This window comes from Engystomops pustulosus, chromosome 3 (genome assembly GCF_040894005.1).
Source record: "Engystomops pustulosus chromosome 3, aEngPut4.maternal, whole genome shotgun sequence".
Lineage (NCBI taxonomy): Eukaryota > Metazoa > Chordata > Amphibia > Anura > Leptodactylidae > Engystomops > Engystomops pustulosus.
The window spans coordinates 7886476-7906202 of NC_092413.1; the positions used below are offsets into that span (position 1 = coordinate 7886476).

General features: G+C 44.0%; 1 protein-coding gene across 1 annotated transcript in view; it reads left to right on the forward strand.

Moving 5' to 3' along the window:
• The window catches only part of PLB1 (phospholipase B1), a 74420-nt gene that overhangs the window by 13060 nt on the left and 41633 nt on the right, over positions 1 to 19727 (forward strand). Inside the window, exons 10-23 of the mRNA XM_072139954.1 lie at positions 2529 to 2591; positions 2704 to 2786; positions 2985 to 3051; positions 10420 to 10503; positions 10788 to 10853; positions 11203 to 11286; positions 11834 to 11900; positions 12057 to 12115; positions 12239 to 12312; positions 12629 to 12672; positions 12835 to 12943; positions 15353 to 15413; positions 15594 to 15674; positions 18265 to 18330. Of these exons, the coding sequence (XP_071996055.1) occupies positions 2529 to 2591; positions 2704 to 2786; positions 2985 to 3051; positions 10420 to 10503; positions 10788 to 10853; positions 11203 to 11286; positions 11834 to 11900; positions 12057 to 12115; positions 12239 to 12312; positions 12629 to 12672; positions 12835 to 12943; positions 15353 to 15413; positions 15594 to 15674; positions 18265 to 18330 (1008 nt within the window). The remainder of the gene's footprint in view (positions 1 to 2528; positions 2592 to 2703; positions 2787 to 2984; positions 3052 to 10419; positions 10504 to 10787; positions 10854 to 11202; positions 11287 to 11833; positions 11901 to 12056; positions 12116 to 12238; positions 12313 to 12628; positions 12673 to 12834; positions 12944 to 15352; positions 15414 to 15593; positions 15675 to 18264; positions 18331 to 19727) is intronic.

Below are 19727 nucleotides of genomic sequence, written 5' to 3' on the forward strand. Positions count from 1 at the left end.
CCTGGTGGACGTCGGAGGAACTGCTTTAATGAATCCCGGCCGGACCCGAATCCACCGCAGAGAACGCGCCGCTGGACCGCGAATGGCCGGTCCATTCGCGATCCAGCGACGTGTTCTCTGCGGTGGATTCGGGTCCGGCCGGGGCAGATTTACTTGGGGCAGATTTACTTACCCGGTCCATTCGTGATCGCGGCGCGTTCTCTGCGGTGGATCCGGGTCCGGCCGGGATTCATTAAGGCAGTTCCTCTGACGTCCACCAGGTGGCGCTGCTGCGCTGAAGAGCATCGGAACGCACTCAAGTTCACCGGCCTATTCCTAGTGAAGGTAAGTGCAAGCTCTGCGACACTTTTCTTTTTTTAAATGCGGCGGTTTTTCCGGATCCGTCGGGTTTTCGCTCGGCCACACCCGGTTTCCGTCGTCTGCATGCCAGCGCCGATGCGCCACAATCCGATCGCGTGCGCCAAAATCCCAGGGCAATTAAGGGGAAATCAGCGCAAATCGGAAATATTCGGGTAACACGCCGGGAAAACGCGAAACGGGCCCTTGGTAAATGACCCCCAATGTCTTGAGGGCCCATAACATCAGTCAGGGGCCACACAAGGAAATTTGTATACGGCTGTTCCTTAGACCATCAGTATTTGGCTGCAGGACACATGAAGTTTCCATGTCATCGATGTCCTCGGTCCTCCGGGAAGAGATAAACTCTTTCCACTCTTGATTGCTGGAGATCTTTATGCTAGAGGCGTCATCATTGGGGGGTCTGAGACCCCAATTTACTTGGCCATCAGAGACATATTCCCAGAGAGTGTGATTTGGGATTTACGAAGCCACTGACCAGAAGCCATTATACCCCCAGACACCGCTGTCTGTACTTTTCCTTTAATAATGTCCATCCCCTTTAATATATCACCATGAAAGTCATGGAGGAGAAGAGAACAATCTCCGGGCTGTCACTGAGGTTTTCTGTTTTCCTATTAAGATTTAAGGAAACGTCAAATCCTCACCCGGAGATGGGAACACGGATCTCAGCGCAGTCACAGTGATGGATCTGATGATTCTGTGTCCCCAGAACACAAAGATAACATCAGGATGTAATAATCTCCTGACAGGCAGCGGCCATGAGATAGATGACACCGAAAACGCAGCAAGTGTCATCTGCGGTCAAGTGTCTACAACTTCACAAGAAGAAACCCGCTAACTAATGGCCGCCATTACTGCTTACTGCTGTCACCCAGCTTTCTGCAGACCCTGCAGGGTAGATAATTGGAGCGTGTCAGTCTTCACTGCAGCTCAGGCATTGAATTCATGAGGAAGATGAACATATATTATAGAATTATGGTAGAATAGATAACCCCTAATGGCTGCCATTATACAGACTGTCACCCAGCTCTCTACAGACCCTGCACAGCAATACATCACTAGTATTGTACATTGTAATCTCCGCAGCTCAGAGATTAAGTGGAATGGGATGGACCTATATAGGGGATGAGATGGTACTATATAGAAGATGAGATGGTTCTCTATAGGGAATGGGATTGTCCTTTATAGTAAATGGGATGGTCCTCTAAAAGGGGTGAGACGGCTCTCTATAGGGGATGGGATGGACCTACATAGGGGATGGGATGGCCCTACATAGGGGTTGGGATGGTTTAATACAGGGATGGGATGGTCCTCTATAAGGAGTGAGATGGTTCTCTATAGGGGATGTTCCTACATAGGGGTTGGGGTGGTCCTCTATAAACGATGGGATGGTTCTCTATAGGGAATGGGATGTTCCTACATAGGGCATGGGATCTTCATTTATAAGGGATGAGCTGGTCCTCTATACGAAATGAGATGATCCTCTAGGGGCTAGGATGGTCCTACATAGATGGTCGTCTATAAGGGATGAGATGGTTCTCTATATGGGATTAGATGCCCTTCTATAGGGAATAACTCAGTTTTCTATAGGAGGTGGGATGATCCTCTATAGGGTGTGGGATGGTCCTACATTGGATGGGATGGTCCTATATAGGAGAAACTGAGGTCGAAATGTCATTGCTGAATTATTTCCCATTGCACTTTAATCAGTAGAGGCTCCATTTTCCTCATGCAGAGCACAAGATCCCCTGCGTAGGCAGAGAGTTACACAATAACATATTGCTTTCATTAGCCACCACTAGGGGGAGCTCCGTATCTTGCTGCATACAGCTTCATGATATACTTCATGTATAACTATGTATAACATGTAAGGAATAAGCTCCTGAGCTCCCCCTAGTGGTGCCTGATGGCAGAGTTTTATCATTTAGACCCTATGTATCAGTTTTCTGGTAACAAAAAGTTGCAATGTTGTCCTCAAATCATACGTTGGTCATAAATATGTGACTTATTTGCTATTTTTAGCCAATTTCTTAAAAAATAATGTCATGTTTTAAGTGAATGGAAACAGCAGATCCGCCTCTTAGTGTTTTCAGAGGGTTTGGAGCTTTGTATCTGGATTTTTGGATAATTGGAAATAACAAAAACATCAATATGTTTCATCTTTGTAGGAAGATCACACCAAAGACACGATGAAAGATCTGACCCGGGCTCTGGACTATTTACATCAACAGGTAATGGCAGAAATTTACAGAATTGGCAGAATCTTATACTTGCTGATGGTTTCCTTGAGCAATTCTTCGAGAATTTTATTTTTTTTTTTTAATTGTTTTTCTTGGGTTTCAGCTTCCAAAAACTTTTATTAGTGTGGTGGACTTAACGTTGCTGAGTGGCCTCTACCTGTCCGATCCCGACAATGCGGAGAGCAGGTAGGTGATAGGCTGGACCCTCTCTATAACAGATCAATGGCTTCTTATTGGCCAAAGCAAACAACCAGCAGAATTATGCATGCAGCTCCGGGTGTGACTGGAGTATAGGACATTGCGCCAGCCCAGGATTATTCTGTACATGGTCTCCTCACCCCAGGCGCCTCCATGCTGATGGTTTTCACTTATTCTGTATTTCAGGAAATCCTGTGAGTGTTTCCGTAAACCATCAGACTATAACAAGGCCATGCTGCGCTTCTCCTTCCAGGTGAGATGGGATCAAGTGTGACATTGGGGCAGGAGGACATAATCTACAATAAACCTTAGGGCCGTGTTCAGACAGGATGGAATTGTCACAGATGATCTAGATCCAGTCACAATAAATGACAGTGGCTTAAATGCTTATTGGCAAATATTGGTGGAGATCAGTGACAGGGGTCATTTCTATTCTCTTATTCTGCCTCCTCCAGACCCCTCTGTCCTCCTCCTCCTCCTCCAGACTCCTCTGTCCTCCTCCTCCTCCTCCTCCAGACTCCTCTGTCCTCCTCCTCCTCCAGACTCCTCTGTCCTCCTCCTCCTCCTCCAGACTCCTCTGTCCTCCTCCTCCTCCAGACTCCTCTGTCCTCCTCCTCCTCCAGACTCCTCTGTCCTCCTCCTCCCTCCAGACTCCTCTGTCCTCCTCCTCATCCTCCAGACTCCTCTGTCCTCCTCCTCCAGACTCCTCTGTCCTCCTCCTCCAGAGTCCTCTGTCCTCCTCCTCCTCCTCCAGACCCCTCTGTCCTCCTCCTCCTCCAGACTCCTCTGTCCTCCTCCTCCTCCAGACTCCTCTGTCCTCCTCCTCCTCCAGACTCCTCTGTCCTCCTCCTCCAGACTCCTCTGTCCTCCTCCTCCCTCCAGACTCCTGTGTCCTCCTCCCTCCAGACTCCTCTGTCCTCCTCCTCCAGACTCCTCTGTCCTCCTCCTCCCTCCAGACTCCTCTGTCCTCCTCCTCCAGACTCCTCTGTCCTCCTCCTCCTCCAGACTCCTCTGTCCTCCTCCTCCTCCAGACTCCTCTGTCATCCTCCTCCTCCAGACCCCTCTGTCCTCCTCCTCCAGTCTCCCCTGTCCTCCTCCTCCGGCAGACTTCTCTGTTCTCCTCCTCCAGACTTCGCCCTCTTTTATAGCTTGTTGCCTTGGATCTTCCCCTCCAAAGACCCAGATATATTGAATCCCATTGCCCCGTCCTGCGATTCCCTGTATCAGCTATTAGGGAACAATCAGGTGACCCCTACGCTCAGTATACGGTTGGCGAATCTCCTGAGACCTTGTAGTTTGGCTCATACATCTGTTGTGTCCAGGGAATATGATCCGCTCAGCCTCGTCTTATGTCATCGCCCGAATATCTGTGTCGGATCCTTTGGTCGATCCCAAGGCCTCGTCCTGTAATCTGCTCTGTGGCCCCATCTGATAAAGTCGCCTGAGCACCTGACATGACATCCCGCTATCTGACCTACCATCTGTGACCATCCCCAGGAGATAAAGCCTCCTCCGCCATTATCACCCCAATCACAGGCGCATGAGTCAGGAGAGGCTGCAGATAATACTAATGACTGATATCAGGACATCTGAAGACAAAGTCCAGCGTCTTCTCTCCTGTATCTCCACAATCAGGAGATACTGAGTGTTATGTAATGGAGGCTGATAACCGCTCCATGTGGGATGACTATAGTAGTGTCCATACTACAGTCCTAGCTATAGTAGTGTCCATACTACAGTCCTAGCTATAGTAGTGTCCTTACTACAGTCCTAGCTATAGTAGTGTCCTTACTACAGTCCTAGCTATAGTAGTGTCCATACTACAGTCCTAGCTATAGTAGTGTCCATACTACAGTCCTAGCTATAGTAGTGTCCATACTACAGTCCTAGCTATAGTAGTGTCCATACTACAGTCCTAGCTATAATAGTGTCCATACTACAGTCCTAGCTATAGTAGTGTCCATACTACAGTCCTAGCTATAGTAGTGTCCATACTACAGTCCTAGCTATAGTAGTGTCCTTACTACAGTCCTAGCTATAGTAGTGTCCTTACTACAGTCCTAGCTATAGTAGTGTCCATACTACAGTCCTAGCTATAGTAGTGTCCATACTACAGTCCTAGCTATAGTAGTGTCCATACTACAGTCCTAGCTATAGCAGTGTCCATAGTACAGTCCTAGCTATAGTAGTGTCCATACTACAGTCCTAGCTATAGTAGTGTCCATACTACAGTCCTAGCTATAGTAGTGTCCATACTACAGTCCTAGCTATAATAGTGTCCATACTACAGTCCTAGCTATAGTAGTGTCTATACTACAGTCCTAGTTATAGTAGTGTCCATACTACAGTCCTAGCTATAGTAGTGTCCTTACTACAGCCCTAGCTATAGTAGTGTCCATACTACAGTCCTAGCTATAGTAGTGTCCATACTACAGTCCTAGCTATAGTAGTGTCCATACTACAGTCCTAGCTATAGTAGTGTCCATACTACAGTCCTAGCTATAGTAGTGTCCATACTACATTCCTAGCTATAGTGGTGTCCATACTACAGTCCTGGCTATAGTAGTGTCTATACTACAGTCCCAGCTATAGTAGTGTCTATACTACAGTCCCAGCTATAGTAGTGTCCATACTACAGTCCTCGCTATAGTAGTGTCCATACTACAGTCCTAGCTATAGTAGTGTCTATACTACAGTCCTAGCTATTGTAGTGTCCATACTACAGTCCTAGCTATAGTAGTGTCTATACTACAGTCCCAGCTATAGTAGTGTCTATACTACAGTCCCAGCTATAGTAGTGTCTATACTACAGTCCTAGCTATAGTAGTGTCCTTACTACATTCCTAGCTATAGTAGTGTCCTTACTACAGTCCTAGCTATAGTAGTGTCCATACTACAGTCCTAGCTATAGTAGTGTCCATACTACAGTCCTAGCTATAGTAGTGTCCATACTACAGTCCTAGCTATAGTAGTGTCCATACTACAGTTCGAGCTATTGTAGTGTCCATACTACAGTCCTAGCTATAGTAGTGTCCATACTACAGCCCTAGCTATAGTAGTGTCCATACTACAGTCCTAGCTATAGTAGTGTCCATACTACAGTCCTAGCTATAGTAGTGTCCATACTACATTCCTAGCTATAATAGTGTCCATACTACAGTCCTAGCTATAGTAGTGTCCATACTACAGTCCTGGCTATAGTAGTGTCCATACTACAGTACTAGCTATAATAGTGTCCATACTACAGCCCTAGCTATAGTAGTGTCCATACTACAGTCCTAGCTATAGTAGTGTCCATACTACAGTCCTAGCTATAGTAGTGTCCATACTACAGTCCTAGCTACAGTAGTGTCTATACTACAGTCCTAGCTATTGTAGTGTCCATACTACAGTCCTAGCTATAGTAGTGTCCATACTACATTCCTAGCTATAATAGTGTCCATACTACAGTCCTAGCTATAGTAGTGTCCATACTACAGTCCTGGCTATAGTAGTGTCCATACTACAGTCCTTGCTATAGTAGTGTCTATACTACAGTCCTAGCTATAGTAGTGTTCTTACTACAGTCCTAGCTATAGTAGTGTCTATGCTACAGTCCTAGCTATAATATTGTCTATACTGCAGTCCTAGCTATAGTAGTGTCCATACTACAGTCCTAGCTATAGTAGTGTCTATACTACAGTCCTAGCTATAGTAGTGTCCATACTACAGTCCTTGCTATAGTAGTGTCCATACTACAGTCCTAGCTATAGTAGTGTCTATACTACAGTCCTAGCTATAGTAGTGTCCACACTACAGTCCTAGCTATAGTAGTGTCCATACTACAGTCCCAGCTATAGTAGTGTCCATACTACAGTCCTAGCTATAGTAGTGTCCATACTACAGTCCTAGCTATAGTAGTGTCCATTCTACAGTCCTAGCTATAGTAGTGTCCATACTACAGTCCTAGCTATAGTAGTGTCCATACTACAGTCCTAGCTATAGTAGTGTCCATACTACAGTCCTAGCTACGGTAGTGTCCATACTACAGTCCTAGCTACGGTAGTGTCCATAATACAGTCCTAGCTATAGTAGTGTCCTTACTACAGTCCTAGCTATAGTAGTGTCCATACTACAGTCCTAGCTATAGTAGTGTCCTTACTACAGTCCTAGCTATAGTAGTGTCCATACTACAGTCCTAGCTATAGTAGTGTCCATACTACAGTCCTAGCTATAGTAGTGTCCTTACTACAGTCCTAGCTATAGTAGTGTCTATACTACAGTCCTAGCTATAGTAGTGTCTATACTACAGTCCTAGCTATAGTAGTGTCCATACTACAGTCCTAGCTATAGTAGTGTCCATACTACAGTCCTAGCTATAGTAGTGTCTATACTACAGTCTTAGCTATAGTAGTGTCCATACTACAGTCCTAGCTATAGTAGTGTCCATACTACAGTCCTAGCTATAGTAGTGTCCATACTACAGTCCTAGCTATAGTAGTGTCCATACTACAGTCCTAGCTATAGTAGTGTCCATACTACAGTCCTAGCTGTAGTAGTGTCCATACTACAGTCCTAGCTATAGTAGTGTCTATACTACAGTCCTAGCTATAGTAGTGTCCATACTACAGTCCTAGCTATAGTAGTGTCCATACTACAGTCCTAGCTATAGTAGTGTCCATACTACAGTCCTAGCTATAGTAGTGTCTATACTACAGTCCTAGCTATAGTAGTGTCCATACTACAGTCCTAGCTATAGTAGTGTCCATACTACAGTCCTAGCTATAGTAGTGTCCATACTACAGTCCTAGCTATAGTAGTGTCTATACTACAGTCCTAGCTATAGTAGTGTCCATACTACAGTCCTAGCTATAGTAGTGTCCATACTACAGTCCTAGCTATAGTAGTGTCCATACTACAGTCCTCGCTATAGTAGTGTCCATACTACAGTCCTAGCTATAGTAGTGTCCATACTACAGTCCTAGTTATAGTAGTGTCCATACTACAGTCCTAGTTATAGTAGTGTCTATACTACAGTCCTAGCTATAGTAGTGTCTATACTACAGTCCTAGCTATAGTAGTGTCTATACTACAGTCCTAGCTATAGTAGTGTCCATACTACAGTCCTAGCTATAGTAGTGTCCATACTACAGTCCCAGCTATAGTAGTGTCCATACTACAGTCCTAGCTATAGTAGTGTCCATACTACAGTCCTAGCTATAGTAGTGTCCATACTACAGTCCTAGCTATAGTAGTGTCCATACTACAGTCCTAGCTATAGTAGTGTCCATACTACAGTCCTAGCTAAAGTAGTGTCTATACTACAGTCCTAGCTATAGTAGTGTCCATACTACAGTCCTAGCTATAGTAGTGTCCATACTACAGTCCTAGCTATAGTAGTGTCTATACTACAGTCCTAGCTATAGTAGTGTCCATACTACAGTCCTAGCTATAGTAGTGTCCATACTACAGTCCTAGCTATAGTAGTGTCCATACTACAGTCCTAGCTATAGTAGTGCCTATACTACAGTCCTAGTTATAGTAGTGTCCATACTACAGTCCTAGCTATAGTAGTGTCTATACTACAGTCCTAGCTATAGTAGTGTCCATACTACAGTCCTAGCTATAGTAGTGTCCATACTACAGTCCTAGCTATAGTAGTGTCCATACTACAGTCCTAGCTATAGTAGTGTCCATACTACAGTCCTAGCTATAGTAGTGTCTATACTACAGTCCTAGCTATTGTAGTGTCCATACTACAGTCCTAGCTATAGTAGTGTCCATACTACAGTCCCAGCTATAGTAGTGTCCATACTACAGTCCTAGCTATAGTAGTGTCCATACTACAGTCCTAGCTATAGTAGTGTCCATACTACAGTCCTAGCTATATTAGTGTCCATACTACAGTCCTAGTTATAGTAGTGTCTATACTACAGTCCTAGCTAAAGTAGTGTCTATACTACAGTCCTAGCTATAGTAGTGTCCATACTACAGTCCTAGCTATAGTAGTGTCCATACTACAGTCCTAGCTATAGTAGTGTCTATACTACAGTCCTAGCTATAGTAGTGTCCATACTACAGTCCTAGCTATAGTAGTGTCCATACTACAGTCCTAGCTATAGTAGTGCCTATACTACAGTCCTAGTTATAGTAGTGTCCATACTACAGTCCTAGCTATAGTAGTGTCCATACTACAGTCCTAGTTATAGTAGTGTCTATACTACAGTCCTAGCTATAGTAGTGTCTATACTACAGTCCTAGCTATAGTAGTGTCTATACTACAGTCCTAGCTATAGTAGTGTCCATACTACAGTCCTAGCTATAGTAGTGTCCATACTACAGTCCTAGCTATATTAGTGTCCATACTACAGTCCTAGTTATAGTAGTGTCCATACTACAGTCCTAGTTATAGTAGTGTCTATACTACAGTCCTAGCTATAGTAGTGTCTATACTACAGTCCTAGCTATAGTAGTGTCCATACTACAGTCCTAGCTATAGTAGTGTCCATACTACAGTCCTAGCTATAGTAGTGTCCATACTACAGTCCTAGCTATAGTAGTGTGCATACTACAGTCCTAGCTATAGTAGTGTCCATACTACAGTCCTAGCTAAAGTAGTGTCTATACTACAGTCCTAGCTATAGTAGTGTCCATACTACAGTCCTAGCTATAGTAGTGTCCATACTACAGTCCTAGCTATAGTAGTGTCTATACTACAGTCCTAGCTATAGTAGTGTCCATACTACAGTCCTAGCTATAGTAGTGTCCATACTACAGTCCTAGCTATAGTAGTGTCCATACTACAGTCCTAGCTATAGTAGTGTCCATACTACAGTCCTAGCTATAGTAGTGTCTATACTACAGTCCTAGCTATAGTAGTGTCCATACTACAGTCCTAGCTATAGTAGTGTCCATACTACAGTCCTAGCTATAGTAGTGTCCATACTACAGTCCTAGCTATAGTAGTGTCCATACTACAGTCCTAGCTATAGTAGTGTCCATACTACAGTCCTAGCTAAAGTAGTGTCTATACTACAGTCCTAGCTATAGTAGTGTCCATACTACAGTCCTAGCTATAGTAGTGTCCATACTACAGTCCTAGCTATAGTAGTATCCATACTACAGTCCTAGCCATAGTAGTGTCCATACTACAGTCCTAGTTATAGTAGTGTCCATACTACAGTCCTAGCTATAGTAATGTCCATACTACAGTCCTAGCTATAGTAGTGTCCATACTACAGTCCTAGCTATAGTAGTGTCCATACTACAGTCCTAGCTATAGTAGTGTCCTTACTACAGTCCTAGCTATACTAGTGTCCATACTACAGTCCTAGCTATAGTAGTGTCCTTACTACAGTCCTAGCTATAGTAGTGTCCACACTACAGTCCTAGCTATAGTAGTGTCCATACTACAGTCCTAGCTATAGTAGTGTCCTTACTACAGTCCTAGCTATAGTAGTGTCCACACTACAGTCCTAGCTATAGTAGTGTCCACACTACAGTCCTAGCTATAGTAGTGTCCATACTACAGTCCTAGCTATAGTAGTGCCTATAGATAGTAATCATACCTCTTTGGTAACCTCCTTGTACCCCTGGATATGAGTAGGGGGCACTTATCTTATTTATGATCCTTCTTTTCCAGTCTGCCCTGGAGAGACTGATAAGCTCAAAGAGATATGACACCAGGGACGACTTCACCGTGGCCCTGCACCCCGTGCTCCGGATGGTGAGTATTTGGTGATGCCGTCTGGATGGGGTCCACCTTGTCCTCAGAACTCCCACAAACAACTTATTAAAATGTTACTCCTGTTCCCTATGGCAACACTTCCTGTCAATGTACAATTAGGTCCTAGGAAATCACTATTCCTCTCCATGTCCACATTCTGTCCCATATAGATGGTGATCTGGTCCCTATGACTGACCAGGAAGTGTTGTCATGAGGACATGTTGGCCGATGACCCTTGAAATGTCTTACATCTGTATAATCGTATAATATTTTGGATTTTGTAGGTCGATTCTGAGCAGAAGAACATCAACAAATATGGAGACGTCTATGAAGTGCAGTGCTCACAGCAGGTAGGTCCTAATCAGTAAGTGCCCCCAGGAGCTAATCCCCCCAGGGTCTACCCTTATTACACAGTTCATAGAGATCTCTCCATCCACCGATGGAAGCAGAGCTGCAGTGTAAAGTATGGGGGGCTCCTAGTAGGGAGTACAGTAATAGTACTGTATGTTAGAAAACTTTGAGACCCCTCCAAAGCACCAAGTAATGCAACTCTCGGGGGTCACAAATAAAGAGGCCAATGATTTTCAACAACTTTTGTTCAATAGGTCATTTAAAGGTCTCTGCTGACAGTTGGACAATCCCTTTAAGGATATGTGTAACATTAGCCCACCCTAAGCTTGTGCAATGTTTTCCACACAGGACTCCACCTTCTTGAACACCCATAAGAACAGCCCCTACCTGTGGCTGAAGGACATGATGCAGGTGAAGGAGAGCCGCGCACAGGTGAGGTGATAAGTGACTGAAATCAGCAAATTCACAATATGCTGCCAAGAAATCACAGAAATTTGGAAAATTGTCAGTTAAAGGGGACCTCTTACCGAGTCTGAAAAGCTGATCGATGCCCTCATCCAATTGCCACCGTCTCCCTGATCAATTTGGTGTTTGTTTTTTAAAAATCCGCCCACCCCATCAAGAGTTATGGCCCACAGAACTTTATATGTGACTTAGCTCATCTTAGTCAGGGGCGGTAACATTCTTTTTGCTCTGGGGATGTCTCTAAAAGGTTACCACCCCTTTGGCTAGCAGGCACTATCTCTCATCCAAACTTCTAGGGGCCATATCTCTTGAACGGGTGGATGGATTTTGATCAAACAAACACCAAATTGATCGGGGAGGCGGCGGGAAACAGATGATACATGTCTTGTGCATGGTGATAGATCCTCTTTAAGAAGTAGCCAGATTTATCCTGGAAATGGTCCCCAAAGTAGGGCCCAAATTAAATATTAGATAACAACGCTCCTAATAAAAAATACTTCCTTTGTTCTTACAGCCGCGGGAATACGGTTCCGAATTCACCTGCACAAATCTGAAACCTTCAGATACAGTCCCAACTTCAGGTAAGTGCGACTTGTGGTGTGAACAGGGTCAAAATGATGAAATCACATAAAGCCTCTATGGGACAATGAGTTTGTAATAATTGACGTTGGTACTTTATATATTGTGGGTGTGATGCTCCTTATTATGAGACAATGTTAACCCTTTTGTGGCTTTAGTTCACAGACTGAGACCTGCAGATTTTAAAGTGATCGCCGCGCTAGGAGACTCGATTACGGTAAGTGCGCGGCTTTCAGGGAGTGGGGGTCTCAGAGAGAGGAAGCCATCGGACACAGACTTATGTATTATCTATGATATAATGCATATTACATGTATAATGCTCCCTCTCCTGTTATTACAGGCCGGTAACGGCGCCGGCGCATTCATCCTGGATGTTTTGGATGTCGTCACTGAATATCGTGGATTATCCTGGAGGTGAGAAGGACGACCGCAAAAAAATATTTGAAAAAAATGTAGAAGATTAATATGATACATTGTAATGTAAATATTACCCATACCCTCCACCTATAGTCACTCTCAGGGGGAGGGGTCACCCCCCTGATTGATTGGTGGGGGGCGTGTTGTGGCTGATGTGACCATCAGGGGGCGCTGTGCTCAGCAGGTCTCTTCTCATTCTAATGATGTGGGTTTTTTTCTAAAAATGTTTTTCCTAAAATACTCCCATTGATCATTTCTGCTATCACATGAGACGTGTTCCTGTTACTAACACTGTGACCCTTCCTCCTCATAGTATCGGAGGGGACGAGGATCTCAGTAACGTGACCACAGTGGCAAGTATGTACATTTCTGAAGATATAGACAGACAGATCACAGATTGTGGAGGGGGGTCCCCGCGGGAGGAGGGGCTTTTAGACAGTTACATGATGGGGGAGAGTTGGGGGAAACCAGGGGAAAAATTTAATTTGAAACTTTATTTAAAAAGTTTTTCTCTTTCAGACATCCTCCGAATGTTCAACCCGAATATACAAGGTTATTCCCTAAGAAGAGGATCTCATCACTTAGCACATTCCCGGCTAAACCGGGCCGTCCCCGGAGCCAAGGCCGAGTATGTAAAATATATAAGACTGGACCCATAGATTGCAATTCATAGTACAGAAGGACCAGGGAGAGGGTGCAGTCAGGACAGTGGAAAGGGAGCGGGTGCGGTCAGGACTATGGAGAGGGTGCAGTCAGCACTATGGGGAGGGTGCAGTCAGGACTATGGAGAGGGTGCAGTCAGGGCTATGGAGAGGGTGCAGTCAGGACTATGGAGAGGGTGCAGTCAGAACTATGGAGAGGGTGCTGTCAGATCTATGGAGAGGGTGCAGTCAGCACTATGGGGAGGGTGCAGTCAGGACTATGGAGAGGGTGCAGTCGGGACTATGGAGAGGGTGCAGTCAGGACTATGGAGAGGGTGCAGTCAGGACTATGGGGAGGGTGCAGTCAGGACTATGGAGAGGGTGCATTCAGCACTATGGGGAGGGTGCAGTCAGGACTATGGAGAGGGTGCAGTCGGGACTATGGAGAGGGTGCAGTCGTGACTATGGAGAGGGTGCAGTCAGGACTATGGAGAGGGTGCAGTCAGGTCCACAAAGAGGGTGCAGTCAGGACTATGGAGAGGGTGCAGTCACGTCTATGGAGGGGTTGCAGTCATTACTATGGAGAGGGTGCAGTCAGGACTATGGAGAGGGTGTAGTCGGGACTATGGAGAGGGTGCAGTCAGGTCCACAAAGAGGGTGCAGTCAGGACTATGGAGAGGGTGCAGTCAGGACTATGGAGAGGGTGCAGTCGTGACTATGGAGAGGGTGCAGTCGGGACTATGGAGAGGGTGCAGTCAGGTCCACAAAGAGGGTGCAGTCAGGACTATGGAGAGGGTGCAGTCACGTCTATGGAGGGGTTGCAGTCATTACTATGGAGAGGGAGCAGTCAGGACTATGGAGAGGGTGCAGTCACGTCTATGGAGGGGTTGCAGTCATTACTATGGAGAGGGTGCAGTCATTACTATGGAGAGGGTGCAGTCAGGACTATGGAGAGGGTGCAGTCAGGACTATGGAGAGGGTGCAGTCACGTCTATGGAGGGGTTGCAGTCATTACTTTGGAGAGGGTGCAGTCAGGACTATGGAGAGGGTGCAGTCAGGACTATGGAGAGGGTGCAGTCAGGTCTATAATGAGGGTGCAGTCAGGTCTATGGAGAGGATGCAGTCAGGACTATGGAGGGGTTGCAGTCAGGACTATGGAGAGGGTGCAGTCAGGACTATGGGGAGAGTGCAGTCAGGACTATGGAGGGGTTGCAGTCAGGACTATGGAGAGGGTGCAGTCAGGACTATGGAGAGGGTGCAGTCAGGACTATGGAGAGGGTGCAGTCAGGACTATGGGGAGGGTGCAGTCAGGGCTATGGAGAGGATGCAGTAAGGACTATGGAGGGGTTGCAGTCAGGACTATGGAGAGGGTGCAGTCAAGACTATGGGGAGGGTGCAGTCAGGACTATGGAGTGGTTGCAGTCAGGACTATGGAGAGGGTGCAGTCAGGACTATGGAGAGGGTGCAGTCAGGACTATGGAGAGGGTGCAGTCAGGTTTATAATGAGGGTGCAGTCACATCTATGGAGAGGGTGCAGTCAGGACCATACAGGGGTTTCTGCCAGTTCCATAAACATGATGTAGTCAGGTCTATAATGAGGGTGCAGTCAGGTCTATGGAGAGGGTGCAGTCAGGACTATGGGGAGGGTGCAGTCAGGGCTATGGAGAGGATGCAGTCAGGACTATGGAGGGGTTGCAGTCAGGACTATGGAGAGGGTGCAGTCAAGACTATGGGGAGGGTGCAGTCAGGACTATGGAGGGGTTGCAGTCAGGACTATGGAGAGGGTGCAGTCAAGACTATGGGGAGGGTGCAGTCAGGACTATGGAGGGGTTGCAGTCAGGACTATGGAGGGGTTGCAGTCAGGACTATGGAGAGGGTGCAGTCAGGACTATGGAGAGGGTGCAGTCAGGACTATGGAGAGGGTGCAGTCAGGTTTATAATGAGGGTGCAGTCACGTCTATGGACAGTGTGCAGTCAGGACCATACAGGGGTTTCTGACAGTTCCATAAACATGATGTAGTCAGGTCTATAATGAGGGTGCAGTCAGGTCTATGGAGAGGGTGCAGTCAGGTCTATGGAGAGGGTGCAGTCAGGTCTATGGAGAGGGTGCAGTCAAGTCTATGGAGAGGGTGCAGTCAGGTCTATAATGATCGTGCAGTCAGGTCTATGGAGAGGGTGCAGTCACATACTTCTGATTCAGGAAACGTCACCCACAAGGGCAAATGTTTAGTTTACATATGACCCAGGAGCTGACTTAGTAACTTAAAAACTTTTTTTGTGTGAGTTGGCTGCACCCGGCTCAGGAGAACTGGATGAATTGTTTTGGTGCTGTTGAGTTGGGTCGGGTTTGGGCTGAGTTTTCCAGGCTGAGCCTGCTGTCTCCCTTTGCCTTGCAGTGACATGCTGGACCAGGCTGTGTTACTGGTGGATAAGATGAAGCAGATGCATACACTAAGGGTAAGAGCTGACGCCGGTTGTTATATCTAATACAGAGGGGGAGGTTTGGTATTTTGGTCCAATTTATTGTTTGCTTACACTTCGCAGTAGTCACATATTCTCCGCTCATCTGTTCGTTCATTATCGTTATACAATGAAATCTGAAGACATTAATAACTTTCTGATATTCTTCTCATCCAGCAAATCAATTACACAGAAGACTGGAAGCTCCTGACCATCTTCATAGGAGGCAACGACCTGTGCGGCATCTGCAAGAATCCTGTGCGTCTTATATCATATGTTATATTATATGTTATATTATATGTTATATTATATGTTATATCACATGTAGCTGTTACATTTATTATCCTGATAACATGAACATGCGGGCGCACTTGTTACACTTGTTACATAATGTAGCGGAATCTTCCTCTGCAGTGTTTATGGCTCCTCTATGTTATATCTGGGACCAATTAGAGGAGATAATTTCTATAATTTGTGATGGATCCATAAATCAATGTCATCAGTCCTATCTCTCTGGCGTCTTACAGAACAGGAGAAGACTGATAGGACGTATTGTATCAGTATTATTAGTGTATGGAGGGCGGTGTGTTACATCATAGCTCCTGCTATATACCCACATCTGCTATATACTAATCATCTGCTATATACTCACATCTGCTATATACTCACATCTACTGATACTAATCATCTGCTATATACTAATCATCTGCTATATACTAATCATCTGCTATATACTCACATCTACTGATACTAATCATCTGCTATATACTAATCATCTGCTATATACTCACATCTACTGATACTAATCATCTGCTATATACTAATCATCTGCTATATACTAATCATCTGCTATATACTCACATCTGCTATATACTAATCAGCTGCTATATACTAATCATCTGCTATATACTCACATCTGCTATATACTCACATCTACTATTTACTAATCATCTGCTATATACTAATCATCTGCTATATACTCACATCTTCTATATGCTAATCATCTACTAAATACTCACAACTGCTATATACTCACATCTACTGATACTAATCATCTGCTATATACTCACATCTACTATATACTAATCATCTGCTATATACTAATCATCTGCTATATACTAATCATCTGCTATATACTCACATCTACTGATACTAATCATCTGCTATATACTCACATCTGCTATATACTAATCATCTGCTATATACTCACATCTACTATATACTAATCATCTGCTATATACTCACATCTGCTATATACTAATCATCTGCTATATACTCACATCTGCTATATACTAATCATCTGCTATATACTCACATCTGCTATATACTAATCATCTGCTATATACTCACATCTACTATATACTAATCATCTGCTATATACTCACATCTGCTATATACTAATCATCTGCTATATACTCACATCTGCTATATACTAATCATCTGCTATATACTCACATCTGCTTTATACTAATCATCTGCTATGTACTCACATCTGCTATATACTAATCATCTGCTATATACTCACATCTGCTATATACTAATCAGCTGCTATATACTCATATCTGCTATATACTCACATCTGCTATATACTAATCATCTGCTATATACTCACATCTACTATATACTAATCATCTGCTATATACTCACATCTGCTATATACTAATCATCTGCTATATACTCACATCTGCTATATACTAATCATCTGCTATATACTCACATCTGCTATATACTAATCATCTTCTATATACTCACATCTACTATATACTAATCATCTGCTATATACTCACATCTGCTATATACTAATCATCTGCTATATACTCACATCTGCTATATACTAATCATCTGCTATATACTCACATCTGCTTTATACTAATCATCTGCTATGTACTCACATCTGCTATATACTCACATCTGCTATATACTCACATCTGCTATATACTAATCAGCTGCTATATACTAATCAGCTGCTATATACTCATATCTGCTATATACTCACATCTGCTATATACTAATCATCTGCTATATACTAATCATCTGCTATATACTAATCATCTGCTATATACTCACATCTGCTATATACTAATCATCTGCTATATACTCACATCTACTATATACTAATCATCTGCTATATACTAATCATCTGCTATATACTAATCATCTGCTATATACTCACATCTGCTATATACTAATCATCTGCTATATACTCACATCTGCTATATACTAATCATCTGCTATATACTCACATCTACTATATACTAATCATCTGCTATATACTAATCATCTGCTATATACTCACATCTTCTATATACTCACATCTACTGATACTAATCATCTGCTATATACTCACATCTGCTATATACTAATCATCTGCTGTATACTCACAGCTACTGATACTAATCATCTGCTATATACTCACATCTGCTATATACTAATCATCTGCTATATACTCACATCTACTGATACTAATCATCTGCTATATACTCACATCTGCTATATACTAATCATCTGCCATATACTCACAGCTACTGATACTAATCATCTGCTGTATACTCACATCTGCTATATACTAATCATCTGCTATATACTCACATCTGCTATATACTCACAGCTACTGATACTAATCATCTGCTGTATACTAATCATCTACTGATACTAATTATCCTAAAAAAATAGATTTGAAATGACTTATTACGTTGTTATTCTATATTTATCTTTGTTTATTTTATTCATTGTTTATTTTGTCTTTTATTACAGTTCTGTGATATTCATTCCTGATGTTATTTATTATTGGTGTTTATATTTTATTGTTTTCTGATACATTTCTATAATATTCTGTATCATCTATCAGGTCTATCATTCTCCGGAGCAGTTTGTCTATCGGATTAAGCAGGCGCTGGATTATCTGCAAGAACAGGTAGGATGCTGGGAGATAATACTATATACTACACACTGGATATATACACACTGTATACTATATATACCATGCTATGACACAAACATCTACAAAATCTGACAAGCTTTTCATTAGTTTGCAGTCACAGAAGAACAATCTAAGTATCTAAAAACAGAAAATATCTTTTACAGTCTCCTGCACCTCATTTGCAAATTAAGTTTTGTCTCTTGCGCACTGGATGTAACTCACCATCAACTGTGGATTTCTATTCCGGGATTGTAGCAGGACTTGCTGCACTTGGGGAGTGTCCTCACACTGCTGTGCTCTTAGCTCTGTGCATTGAGTAGCACCACAGCCTAAATCTTCTCTGAGTAAAAGTGATAACAGGTTTCCTTTTTAAAACTACAGCAGTCACTCAGAGCTGTAGGAGGGTCTATGGAGTAATTCAATGTTGAGAGCACAGAGCACAGCAGTGTGAGGACATGTCCCCAGTGCACAATCCTGCTGGAATTTAAATCAATATATCACAGTCCTGCTGCTACTAACAACATACACAAAGGTCCAATGTCACATCTCTCCAGCAACAATGCAGAACACTGACTGTAGAGAGCACAGCAGTGTGAGGACACCTCCCAGTGCACTTGGAAAAGATTCATTCCTGAAATATAAATCCATATATCACAGTCTGCTGCTACACAAAGGTTTGATAGCACATCTCTCCAGGGACAATACATAACACTGGCTGCAGAGAGCACAGAGCACAGCAGTGTGAGGTCTGATTACACATCTCTCCAGGGACAATACATAACACTGGCTGCAGAGAGCACAGAGCACAGCAGTGTGAGGTCTGATTACACATCTCTCCAGGGACAGTACATAACACTGGCTGCAGAGAGCACAGAGCACAGCAGTGTGAGGTCTGATTACACATCTCTCCAGGGACAATACATAACACTGGCTGCAGAGAGCACAGAGCACAGCAGTGTGAGGTCTGATTACACATCTCTCCAGGGACAATACATAACACTGGCTGCAGAGAGCACAGAGCACAGCAGTGTGAGGTCTGATTACACATCTCTCCAGGGACAATACATAACACTGGCTGCAGAGAGCACAGAGCACAGCAGTGTGAGGTCTGATTACACATCTCTCCAGGGACAATACATAACACTGACTGCAGAGAGCACAGAGCACAGCAGTGTGAGGTCTGATTACACATCTCTCCAGGGACAATACATAACACTGGCTGCAGAGAGCACAGAGCACAGCAGTGTGAGGTCTGATTACACATCTCTCCAGGGACAATACATAACACTGGCTGCAGAGAGCACAGAGCACAGCAGTGTGAGGTCTGATTACACATCTCTCCAGGGACAATACAGAACACTGGCTGCAGAGAGCACAGAGCACAGCAGTGT